We start from the raw sequence: 12,921 nt of genomic DNA, 5'->3' as shown, positions 1-12,921 counted from the left end.
GGCACTATTCACTTCCTTCCTTGGATGTTCTGCTGCTTCCAGGACCAGGAAGTACAAGGCACTTAGGAAAATAAAAGTGTCCACCTGGTCCTCAAAACCAGAACGATTAGGCTGGAGAAACCCAGGTAACACCCATCTGCAGGGCACCACCCCATTACGGCGACTCTGGAGACCTCACTCACTCTGTGTCCAACATGTGGATGGAGCTCTGAATTGGGGTTCAGAAGCTGGACTCTGTCAGAGAGGAGTGGCCAAGTCACTTAACCTCTCTGAACCTCTCCTCCCTCTTCTGTAAAACGGGGATAAGCACCCTCAAAGGAGAGGGCTGGTGCTGGGCCGCACAGGGGTCACTGCAAAGAGAAACCAATGCTGGGGCCCCAGGCCCCCCATGGGTCTGTGCAGCCCAGGCCTGAGCTGACCCCTCTCCCTCACCTCTGCTCCCTGCCCCGGGACACCTGTGGCCACGGGAGTCACCCTTTACTAGGACAGGCTGTATTTAGGGTGTGACCACAAAGACCCCTCAACTATAATGACAGCTTTATTCTAATTCACACCTGCACGTACGGAATCCAGGCAACATTATTCTGCCTGGCCAGGCAGGCAAATTAAAGCAGAAAGTGGCTGAAGGAGTCAGGGGAGCTGGAGGACCGCAGTCTGCGGAGATGCACCCGCCCCTGCCAGGCCACAGGTCACAAAGGCCACGTGTGGATATAGGCCATGTTGCCAGATTTCTGTAGAAAGTTCCGAATCCAGATTTTCAGGTGGAATTTAAATGTTAGCAATAAATTCCAAACTGTTTAAGATATTGCACAGGCCACACAAAGCCAGTGGCTCTCAGGCTGCCAGTGTGCAGCCTTCGAGCACAGATATCAAGAGAAGCAAACGGGGAGCTTCCAGTTGCTGAGACCAAAGGGAAACACACTCTAGGCTCTCGTTGGAAGTTTTCGTCAGAAAATCAGACATCAGAAATTTTACAGTGTTTGGGAAAAGGCTCTAGAAGACCCACTGGATGGTTCTCAGGGGTGACAATGGTATCTATCTCAGGTGTGGGTCAAATATACCAGGTGAATGAATAAAGCAAGGTTAAGCAGCAGAGGACAAATGCTGTTTACTTAAATTCCGTTTAACCCTCCTGCCCCAAGGCTCTGGGAGATGCTGTCGTCTGTCCTCACCCCAAGGGCCCTTTCTCCTCCTGCATCCTCCAGGCCCTTGACCAAGGGTCCTGGAAACTATGAAGTGCTATTTGCCCATAGACCCCTCTGCATCTGCCTGAGGACAGACTCCCACCACTGAGTCTCTCTCAATGGCAGGGTGGCCAAGCCCACTGCAGGATGCACACGGGTCCCAGACTGGCACCCGTTGCACCCCTTCCTGCTTTGGGGGCACTCAGTGCCCTTCTGAAGGCACAGCATGTGGGGTCACCAGCAGGTGCAGAGTTGGGAGAGAAAGTGAATTCACCTGGTGAGACTGGGACCACCTTGTTAACTTGGGGCCCATGGTGAGAGAGCTGAGTTCCTTCCTCTTGAATCGCAAATGCTGCCCAGGGCAGGATGGAAGCGCACACACCACACTCACCTTGGACCAGCCCCCTGTTCTCCACTCATAGCAGCCGGAGTAGTCCTCACAGGGCTCCTCAGCTCTTGGCCTCGTGGATGCGTCGCATTTTCCTTGCGAGTTGGTGCATGTCACAGTTCGTTTCTTTGTCCCTTTACCACAGCTGGCAGAACACTGCAAGATACCATTCCAGAGACTGAATCCAGTCCAATCTGGTCAAGTCCATCAACACCTAAACATCTGTTAAGTACCTACCATGTACCAGACCCAGTGCTGAGGATGCAAGGATGGGGATGCTACGTTTCAGACCTCAGAAAGCTCCTGGTCTTTTAGAGTCTTATGCACATGTTCCGAGCTGGCTCCTCCCAGCTGGCCTCTAGGTACCCATGCTGAGCCAGCCTGGGGCAAAGGCACCAGTTCAGGGGGGAAAAGGAGGAGATGGAAAGCAAAGACACAGGTGACTCTGACATAAGGCGGTTGGCAAGCCCTGCAGAGAGCTCTAGCGATGGTTTTAATGTCAATGCCAAGAATGGTAACAGGGCAATGTTCCCTGTGCTATTTTTCTTCCTGGGAAACATAGCAAGAGATGGTGTGGGGAGGGGACCTGAATAGTGTCTGAGGGGTGACAAATGATGAGTGAGCCCTGAGAGTTCAAGATTCTCACGCCATCAGGCAGCACGATCCACAGAAACAGGGACAAGAGGTGGAGGGGTGACAGGGCATAAACATGGCAGACTTGGGGGTGGGTCTGGAGGCTGTTCCTGGAGTGTTCCCAGCCTACCCGCTGGGCTTGGGGAGGGAAGGTGCCTGGCTCTCAAGAGTGAGTGCTGAGTGCTTACCCACTTCAAAACAAAGCACAAGGAAGAGTGGACCTTGGGAGAACATGACTGACTTGACCAGCAAGCAGAGGTGACATGGCCTGGGAACCTGGGGAGCCCACCCTTTGATTTGTTGTGTGCGGAAGCCTAGTCCCTACCATGGAAGCAAATACGCAGCTCGCAGAGATGGTGGGCTGAAGGCTGGACTCCACCAAATGCACTGACATGATGAGAACCACTCTGCCTGAGGAAATTCTGAGGGGGATTTCCTCCCAGCAGCTGGGTCCCAGAGATACCATGGGGGGTGCCCAACAGCTGTAGTAGCACAAATGGAGTCCCAGCAACTCTAACTTCTGTTTTTACACTTGCTTGATTTACCAAAAATATGGGAGGCTACAGCAGTGATTTTTCTTGAGCTACAACAAACTTGACTTTTAAAAAGTTCCACTATGTCCACTGAACAAATGCACATAAAGGACAAATGTCATTCTTTATATTTGTTATTAACATTTACCTCAAAATGCTATCTAGCTTTATTTTTCCTGTGAATTCAACCTAGCTCTTCATCTGCTGGTCCTGTTCTTATTTATTTATTTATTTATTTGAGACTAATTTAGACTGGTTTGTTTTAGAAGAAATATACATGCTTCACAGGCAGTTGTGGTATAACCTGGGGGGAATTTGGAGAGCTCATGTATTTGATCTTCTGTGTGGGTTTTAAAGGGACTTCCTTGGTGCTCCATTAGTTAAGAATCTGCCTTCCAATGCAGAGGACGTGGGATCAATCCCTGGTCGGGGAACTAAGATCCCACATGCTGTGGGGCAACTAAGCCCGCGCGCCTCAACTAGAGAGCCTACGTGCCGCAAACTATAGAGCCCACGTGCTCTGGAGCCTGCGCACCACAACTACAGAGCCCACATGCCGCAAGTACTGAGCCTGCACACTCTGGAGCCCACATGCCACAACCAGAGAGAAGCCTGTGCGCTTCAACGAAGAGCCTGCACTCTGCAACAAAAGATCCCTCATGCTGCAATGAAGATCCTGCATGCTGCAACTAAGACCTGATGCAGCCAAAAATATATAAATAAAATATATTTTTTTAATTAAAAAAAATAAAATAAAGGGACCTCGAATGCAAGGAGTTAGTCCCTGGCAGGCTTTACCCACAGGGCCTCCCAGGGCAGAATGGGTGGGGCCTGGAGGGCTGCTGCAGGAACCCCTGGGTTACTGCATTGAAGGCCCATCTTTCTGCTTCTCTATGTGGCAATGCTTTCTGACCATTTCATCAGCTCCACGCTGACCGTCTGCCTCACGGGCTCCTCCCTGGCAACAGCACCCATACCACTGGCTCCTTATGCAACTAGGGGCCTACTCACCACTTCTGCCTGAGTTTCTGCTTGGTTTCTCTCTACTCTGTGTTCCTTGCCTCTTCCCTCGAATTTTAAACCCTCAATATCCAGCCTGTTTCTTGACCAAACCCTGGGCTGGCCCCTTTTGACCAGAAGCCTATTGGTTGGAAGCCTTCAGGAAGGGCAGTGCTGCAGGCTGGGGTCACCTTGGAAGGGACCTAGGAGGGTCATGTTCTGCTTCTCTCTTGGCTTCTGATCCAGGGATGGGAACAAGAAGTCGAGGACAGGAGAGAGCTGCTACCTTTTGCTTCCTTCTCAATATTTTTTTCCTCATTCTAATGAAGTTGGGAAGAAGTTGGGGAGTAGTGGTGACAGTGATCAACACTGCTGGCTGAATACAGGCAAGCCCATCAATAAAAACTCACCCACGAGAAATTTAAACCCATTCATTTCCAGAAGAAGAAATGTTAGAGGGGCTTTTGTACTTGGAAAAGTGGAAGGAATACCAGTTTTGTGAGCATCTCATGGAGGAAAGATTTGATTCTGAGTCAAATGTTTAGAAAAAAGCATTTTGCTTGAGCCTGAGCTGAGCCAGAATTAGACTGATTGGTGTGGATACTATTTCAGGATTAGGATTAGGCAACACATAGATATAGGAATAGGGATGGAGATATTTCTTTAAATCTTGCTCCAATTGTCTCACGCTTTCCAAAATGGTGCTCTTCAATACTATAATGATAGTTGATTATGTCAGCCTCGTTTATTTTGTTAAGGAGGCATTTTTCCCCCATAAGAGACCTATAAATGGAAAATTTATGGTTTTGATCTGATAAAGCATAAATCTTGTTTGGATCAAGAACCAGGTGATCAAGGCCCTAAGGCTCATGGCAAGAGAGAGAGACTGCACACCTGCCCCTAACCTTCTAGCAGGCATCCCCCTCCCCAAAAGTCCATTGAATGTTAAACTTATGAACCTAGGTACATGTAAAGAAAAAAAATTTTTTAATGTTAAAACTCTGTCCTTTTCCTAAAATATCTTAAAGGACAGGCAAAAAACACCCGTCTTTAAATGGGTACACGTCAAGATCTGCCTAAAACGTAAACTCAGTTTTAGAACAGCCAAGGGCAGACTTTTCGTTCATTAAAAACGGGCTGAATACTTTCTTATTCAAAATAATTCCAACTGCTTGGCAATAAGAAGGAACTTTAAAAATATTTTCCACAGTGAAGAGTGTCTTGGATTTAGCCTTTCTGACTTTCCTAGAACACGTTTGATGGAGGACCTGAGGGAAGCTTGCCCTTTATTCAGCTATTTTTTTTGTTTCATAGCCAAACAATCAAAATCATTAATGCAAACTCAATGCCAAGCCTTGAAGGATGATATTACCGAAGATAAAATATTTCTAGGATCAATCTTCAAAGTTAAAAAATAAGGCTTAATTGACCTCTTTCCAAAATGTGTTATGGCATGAGATTTGTAACCGGCTCGCACACTAAACGCTGTCCCTCCCGACATCCTCCTGCCTCTTGCAAAGGCAGCTCCACAAAGACTGCCATGGAACCGCAGGGAAGCCTTTGAAACCACCTTCCCAACCTGACCACCCTACAGTTTCAAAGTGCACAAAAGAGATTAAAAGGTGTCTATTTGTCTACCTGCCTACCTACCTATCTCCTATGTATCTATCCATCCACCCACCCATCCATCCATCCATCCAACCATCCATCTATATTTACATGAGAATTTTCACAGGAAATGGGACCAAACAGTACTGTGATATACATTATCAAAAAAACACACTATCCATGTTTTTTTGGCCACGTTGATATCTCTGATGGAATTTGAGAATATGTGACTTAGAACATGGCTTTGAGCTCCTCTGGGGTCTAGCTAGGACTGTGATATGTGGGGGTTTGTCAAAAACAGCAGGGAGGGAAAGGAACCATTTTGGGGTTGCTACAAACAAGGCCCTGAGGCCCTGGTGGTGGTTTCAGCACTGGCAGCAGCCCAGGCACCCACCTGTGACCACTCTGACGCCTCCCAGATGGACAGGCAGTCCTGGCCTTCGCAGCTCTGCACTGCTGATGGCCGGGGCACCGGGCAGTAGAGGGGCCGAGTGGCGACGTGTGTGCCATTCTGCAGCTGGTACATGCAGGTCACTTCCCGGTGCTGGATGCCTTTCTCACAGGTCGCTGAGCAGGGGCTCCATGGGCCTGCCACCCACCTACCCGGAAAGAGAAAAGACAGTGAGAGAACAAAGGGCCTTCCAGACAGATGGTGGAATTGTGGGCCTGCTGTGGGAGGGAAAAAGACAGACTCAGCTTTGTAGTCGGCTTTGGAAATAATTCTGGAATATCAGAGCAGAATATCAGAGCTATCTGAGTAGAGTGGTTCAGTGGCCTACTCAGTACAGAAATCTTTCTGCAACTGCCCGCATCCCCCGCCCCCGCCCCACGCCACAACGGCAGACTGAGTTATTGTCCCTACGTCCCCCTCTTGCTGTCTTGTGCCATCCTTGTTCAGTGGGGTGTGAGTGGATACGAAGCTGGCCACATCCCAGCAGAAGCTTTGAGTTACTATGTGGTTTGTCTCTCACTCTTCCTGTCCTCTGCCATGAGAACAGCAGGTCCAATACAGGGGCTTCCTGACTGCTGGGCTCTGTAATAGCATGATGCTGTTGTGCCCCACAGAGATATTGGGGTTGTTTGTCACTGCAGCAAAAGCTGACTGGCACAGCCCTCGACAAAGGACACCCCAGTCCCAGCTTAAACGCACCAGGACTCCCTGCTTTCCAAAGGGTGGCAGGCCCTCCTAAGTGCGGACTGTCATTCTTGAGGAGGCAACCTGTGGGCCGTGGGAAGACTAGGCTGCTGAGGCCATCAGCTGAAAGTGCTCAACTAAGACTTTGTCTACCTGCCTAATATTTCAATGATCCCAATTCTCTGTTGGCCTTAGGGTGCTGGAAAGGGGCTAGGCAGTTTGGGAATGATGATTTCTCAGGACACAAACAGGGCTTTGAATGCCCTTTTAAAGACTCTCTGTGCTCTGGTTCCTGGACGAGCCTCAAATATTCCCAGCTCCCAGGAGCTCACTACTTAACAAAGCAGTTCCATCTGGATGGTCAGCCCTGATAACCACTCAGTTCTCACATTAGTCAGACTCGTCCTAAATCCCACTTGAAACCAAATCTAATGAGGCCATCCCACTGTTTGGAAACATCTAGGTTCTGATGATGAGGCAGTGAATGAAAAAAAGCCCTGCCCTCTGAGTCTTCCTATTCTAATGGGGACAAACAGTAAATGGATGAACAATGTACAACAGAATACAACATAATGTAATAGAGTGTATATAACATATATGCAGAGAGAATATGCAACACCATAGTAAGTGCTTTAGAGAAAAGTAATACAGCACAGGGCAGATCAGCGAGGAGATGAGGGAGGTTGGCACTATTTTATTCAAGGTGTCAGGGATGGCCCGGCATTTGGGCAGCGACTGGAAGGAAGTGCGGCATGAGCCCTGTGATCTGTGGGAGAAGACTTGCAGGCAAAAGGCATAGCAGGTGCAAAGGCCCTGGTGGAAGGGTGTGCTGGCAGGGCCGAGGGGCAGCCGGGAGTCCAGTGTGGCTGGGGGAGGGGGTGAGCAGGAGAGGGAGGGGCATGAGAGGGAGCAGGGGGAGATTACACAGGGCCTGGCTGGCTGCTGGGGCTCTTGCTTGAATGAGATGCAGTCCTGGAGGGTTTGGAGAAAGGAAGACACGCCTTCCAGGGCCACCCTGACTCTGTGTGGCTACCAGCCTACAATGGGTAGGGGTGGCAACAGGGAGAGTAGGGAGGAGGCTACTGCAATGGTCCAGGTGGGAGATAAGGGTGGCTTGAACCAGCTGGGGGTAGTGGAGGTAGTGGACTAAATGTTGAGAAGATGGGGCTACCCAGGCCCCTCCCTTCATCCCGACATGGTTTCTCCTTGTCCATTAGGGCAAGCTCAGGCCACCTCATCTAAAGCTCATCTCCAGTCCCCTTGGCAGAGCTCATCACTCTGCCCTTCATGGCCCAGGGACTAATGCTAGTGAAGCTCCTCTGGTCAGACCCCTTGCTCATGCTGCGCGGGATGGAAACACAGTGCTGGCCTCGGGATATGAGGACAAGTAACATACTGCCTGCAAATTGCTTATGGCAGCACCTGGCACACCTAAGCCCTATAACATAACTAGTATTGTCATTATTTTGTGTTTCCTTGGTGGGAAATGGAAACTTCCCACATGCATGCAGCCTTGCTTCCATTTCAGTACCTGACAACTGCTTAAACATCACCGAAAGAATCAAACCAACTTCTACCAATTTTGTTCCCCTTTTAAGTTTTCTCTTCTCTTGATCAAAATAATTTGCAGATTCTCAATCCATTGTAAGTCTCTAATCAGTCACTACTGTTCTTAAAATTGGCTGATTTGTCATGGACAGTATGGTCCAGATGTGATCTGAAAGCAGCAAGACAGAATGTGATGATTTTCTCTTTAAACGGGGACTTGTTTTCATGAATACTCTCCAACTCTGTACTACTTCTTTTCTTTTTTTAAAGCAACCGCATTGTACCTCTGTTAGCGCCTACTATGTTTTTCTCTCTCATGAACTGACTCTCAGCCAGATCTCCTTTGTCCTGGCCTTTTACAATTAACTTTGTGAATATAAATGTTAGGTTTTAGGTTGAGACCTGTTCGGCATTATTGTGCTGACCCCAACTGTGAAATGGCTTAGAATCCTGCTCCTGTCTTTTGTATTTCCTGTGCTTCCCAGGGCCGAGCCTCGGAAGTGGGACCTCTATGTCACACACATGGGACTGTCACTGCCCTGGGCATGCGTGCCATTGCCATAGGGTACCAGCATCTCCATTCCTGGCCACACAATCAGAGCATGTGTTCTAGGGAATGTGGACGCCAACTCTGTTCACACAAAAGTCACATCCAGGACACCTGGGGGAATGGTGAACTGCTGGGAGGACTCAGCAGTCCTGCCTCGGGGGCTCCTCCAGCCCCATCACTGGCTGGAAAAGTCAGATCTGTGGGGGTCAGATTCCCGTAGAGCTGGGAGGGACCGCCAGCCCTCCAGGTTCTCCTTTCCTTTACCTCTGGTGTCTGGTGCTTTGCAAAAGGATGACAGAATGGAAAAGAGCCCATGCATCCCTCCTCCTCTTTCCAGAAGAATCCTCAGACCTATCCCCGCCTGAAACGCGTGATGAACCGCCGACAAGAGGGCTCTTTGTCACAGGTGCACCTGCTTCAGGTTATCGGAGCTATTTTTCAGCTGGACCTTTTTGCTTCTGATCTTGACAAACACCTCAGTGAGGTATGGGGAGAAAAAGTGGCCTTCCTAAAACTTCATTTTTGGCGGCTGAAAGAATCCACTTCCCCTGAAGGACCCTGGCTGCAGGAGGCCCATCTAGGGCAGTGGGATGACGTCACACACCCAGACATCAGAGTAAAATCCCATTGATCCCAAGTCTAGTAACTTGGGAAAGGCCTGCAGTTCCACACAACAATGTATATTACAATTACAACGTAAGCCTGAGATTTTTTCACTCTTGTCCTCTAAAAACCTTAACAGCGACATTCATTAGCCAAGTTTGAGTTAGCAGTCCTTCTTAAAAGCAATAAAACTGTAATTCTTGCTGAAACCACCATTAACACTTCCCTAATCCAGGCCCCTCCCCTGTTCCCACGGGGTCAGGACAGCCTCTCCTGTCCAGCACAGGTGTAGCTCCTCTGTACATACTTCAAGTTCAATCATTCTAATCAGGTACAGTTTTCCACCATTATCTGTGGTTTCACTTTCCCCAGTTTCAGTTACTAGCAGTCAACCAAGGTCTGAAAACCTTAAATGGAAAACTCCAGAAATAAACATTTCATAAGTTTAAACTGCACGCTGTTCTGAGCAGTGGGATGAAATCTCCCACCATCCCAATTGGTCCCGCCTGGGATGTGAACCATCCCTTTGCCCGGCTTATCCATGCTGTATAGGCTCCCTGCCGGTTAGCACAGGAAATACATAGTATATAAGTATCTATAGGGTTCAGTACTATCCTGGGTTTCAGGCATCTACTGGGGGGCTTGGGATGTATGGCCCGCAGATGAGGGGGGACTACTAGGCTTTGGGCAGCTCTGTCACTACCTGAGACCCTATATTCTTTTTTAATTGCTGCTGTAGCAAATTGCCATAAACTTAATGGCTCCAAACAGCACAGATTAATTATCTTGCATTTCTAGAGGTTGGAAATTTGATGTGGGTCTCACTGGGCTAAAATCAAGGTGCTGGCAGGGCTGTTCCCTTCTGGAGACTCCAGGAAGACTCTGCTTCCTTGCCTTTTCCAGCTTCTAGACACTGCCCCAATTCCCTGGCTTGTGGTGCCTCCTTCTGCCTTCAAAGCCATCAACTCAGGCCGAGTTCTTCTCACATCGCATCACTCCAACCTTCTCTTCTGCTTCCATCTTCTGCTTTTAGGACCCTGTGATTACACTGGACCCACTCAGATAATCCAGCATAAGCCGGCTGATTAGCAAACTGTATTAGTTTGCTAGAGCTGCCGTGAAAAGTACCACATGCTGGGTGGCTTAAAACAACAGAAATTTGTTCTCTTACAGCTCTGGAGGCCAGAAGTTAAAAATCAAAGTGTTGGCAGGGTGGGTTCCTTCTGAGGACTCAGAGGACTCTGTTCCATACCTCTCTTCTGGGTTCTGCTAACATCTTTCACGGGAGACCCATAACAACCTAATTCCACCTGTAACTCTAAGTTTCCTTTGACAAGTGACCTAACATTTTCATCCCACTGCTCAGAACAGCGAGTTCCAGGGATTAGGATGTAGACATCTTTGGGGGTCATTATTTTGCCTACTACACGCATCACATTAACAGTCCTGAGAAATTTTATCTTACGTTCAAAATTCAGTTTCTATTCAAGTCTTGATTTGGCTGAGACTTAAACTAGGTAAAGATCTCATGAAATCTGCTGAAATGTGACAGTCTCACAAAGAAACAATGACATCTTCAGGATCGCATTCTTCTAACACAGTTATTTTATGTTGAATATAAAGTGAATCTCAAGTATAGATAGCCAAAAAGAGTACACTGGTGGGTCATTTATTTTCAACAGCTTCAAATTGTAAAAAAATGTGAGCTGTTGTATTTCAATACAACAAGTGTTCAAGGTAACAAGTGGTCTGTCCGTGGTGTCAACTTTATCCATCTCCAAAATGGGTCAGTAGTAAGGATCTGGCATTGACTGAGCACCTAATCTGTGCCTATCTCTGAATCAGGAATGTTCCTTACATTAGCTAAATTAATCAAAGTAAGGAAACTAGATGACTGTATGTGATTCTCTGAGCATCTGTTATAGAGATGCAAATTCCAAGTATAGCATCAAATATGCTTGTAAAATACCATGTATTTTACATGTAAAATGTAAAATACCACAGCATGAAAAGAAGGATATGAAACAGTTCAAAAGCTCCAGAAAGCTGCAGGGCAGCTTAAAGAGATTTCTGCTACTGGGATGGTTACTTTGTCCAACCGCATCTTATCTGTCCCCCAAACACGTGGGTATCAACTTCACACCAAGCCCTGAATCAAGGGCCAGGGCACTCAGCTCAGCGTCCCACCTTCACAAAGCTCAGTCAAGTGTGTGGTCCTTGGGGGAGAGGGAAGCGTATAAACAGGCAATGTCTTCACTATCTGCTAAGTGCAGTGGAGGAAATGGAGCTTGAGTTGGGTCCTGAAGTCAAAGTGAAGTTGGCCAACCAAAGAAGCGGGGCTCAGTGCTCTGACAGAGAGCCCCTGCCCATGAAATGTTGAGGAACAGCTGCAAGTTTGGGATGGCCAATCCTTGGAGGGTACTTCCGGGTGGGTAGGAGCGAGGTTTCCTTGGGCGGTCTCCATTAATCATGTGCCCTGGGGCAAGATGATGGCGTTCATGAAGGCAGTGGAGAAATGGAAAACAGGCACTGATACAAGATTATGAAAGGGTTTTGACAGGGCTTTGGGTATGTGGGGTCATGGAGAGAAAGGAGGCAAGAATCAAGCTCAGGATATTGACTGGCCCAGAGGATGCTGGTGGTGCCTCCACTGGGAGGTAGAACACAGGGAGGGGAGTTGGCCTGGGGGCAGAAGGGTGGGCACCACTTCCAAGGCGGCGCTGGGTCGCTGAGTGGTGCTGCGAAGGGTCTGCAGGTGCAGTTCTGGTGTTCAAGGATGCTGCCTGATTGGAGACACAGGGTTGGAAGTCAAAAGCAATAAATCCTGGTAGACATCAAGGGTAAGAACAACTCATCCAGGGAGCTTATACAGGAGGACAGAGGGCAGGGGCAGGGGCTGGGGAATACAAGCACCTGGGGTTGGAATCAGTCATGGGAGGCTCTGAGGAGCAGAAGAGGTGACAAGCAAGGCTAGGGAGGGCAGGAGGACAGTGCAGGAGATGCCAGGAAGGGTGGGGTTGGATGAGGCCTGAAGAGCATCCCCCGGATTTAGCCATGAGGACAGGTTGCTGACCCAGGGGAGAACTGGGGAGAAGGGTTGCCAGTGCTATAAATGCAGAGAGGAAGGAGGGTGAAGAGCAGAGGCCTTGCGGGCGCCCCTTAGCAGATTTGGTTTGATGCCTACAGAGTGGGCTCCACAGACCCTCAATCTTGGGGTGACACCCAAGCTTTGGAAACAAGACCTGATGCGAGTTGTCTCATGACTTGGGAGCCTCTGGTCAAGCAGGCTGTGCGTGGGCGGGAAGCATGAGTGAGAATGTGAGAGGGCACATCTGCGTGAGAATGAAATGCTGAGAATGGCTGAGGGCTGGAAGCAGTGGCTCCAGGACAGACAGGGAGCTTCCTCTCGTGGACCCATCTGTCTAGAAAGGTCACCCCTGCTCACTGGCAGTGCCTCATGGAAGTCATCTGGGTCAAATGGCAGAGCAGATGACCTGTGGGAGACCTGTGCCACGTCCGAGACTCTGGAGGCCAGCAGGGGAGGGAGCCCAGGGACCTGGCGGTGGGCAGCATGTGTGAGGGGAAGGCTCGGCCTCAGCCAGTTCTTGGCTGCTGTCTCCCCTTGGGATTTGGTGACCTGGGTCAGTGGGCCAGTGGGTCAGTGCATCTTGATAAAGAGTATGGCCTGAAGAGTGATCCTGTCTATTCCTAGCCCAGGGAGGCTCAGGCAGTCTGATATG

The 12,921-nt window shown here is 49.0% G+C and overlaps 1 protein-coding gene across 1 annotated transcript in view; it reads right to left on the bottom strand.

Annotated features, from left to right (window-relative positions):
* Window positions 1–12,921, bottom strand: part of ADAMTS17 (ADAM metallopeptidase with thrombospondin type 1 motif 17) — a 355,743-nt gene that overhangs the window by 18,801 nt on the left and 324,021 nt on the right. The window contains exons 19-20 of the mRNA XM_065871925.1: window positions 5,740–5,944; window positions 1,576–1,728 (exon numbers count right to left, since the gene is read on the bottom strand). Coding sequence (XP_065727997.1) covers window positions 1,576–1,728; window positions 5,740–5,944 — 358 coding nt within the window. The remainder of the gene's footprint in view (window positions 1–1,575; window positions 1,729–5,739; window positions 5,945–12,921) is intronic.

The sequence above is a fragment of the Phocoena phocoena genome, chromosome 2 (assembly GCF_963924675.1).
Source record: "Phocoena phocoena chromosome 2, mPhoPho1.1, whole genome shotgun sequence".
In the NCBI taxonomy this organism is placed as follows: Eukaryota; Metazoa; Chordata; class Mammalia; order Artiodactyla; family Phocoenidae; genus Phocoena; species Phocoena phocoena.
The sequence above is the reverse complement of the archived record's forward strand: the minus strand, read 5'-3'. Positions and strand labels throughout refer to the sequence as shown.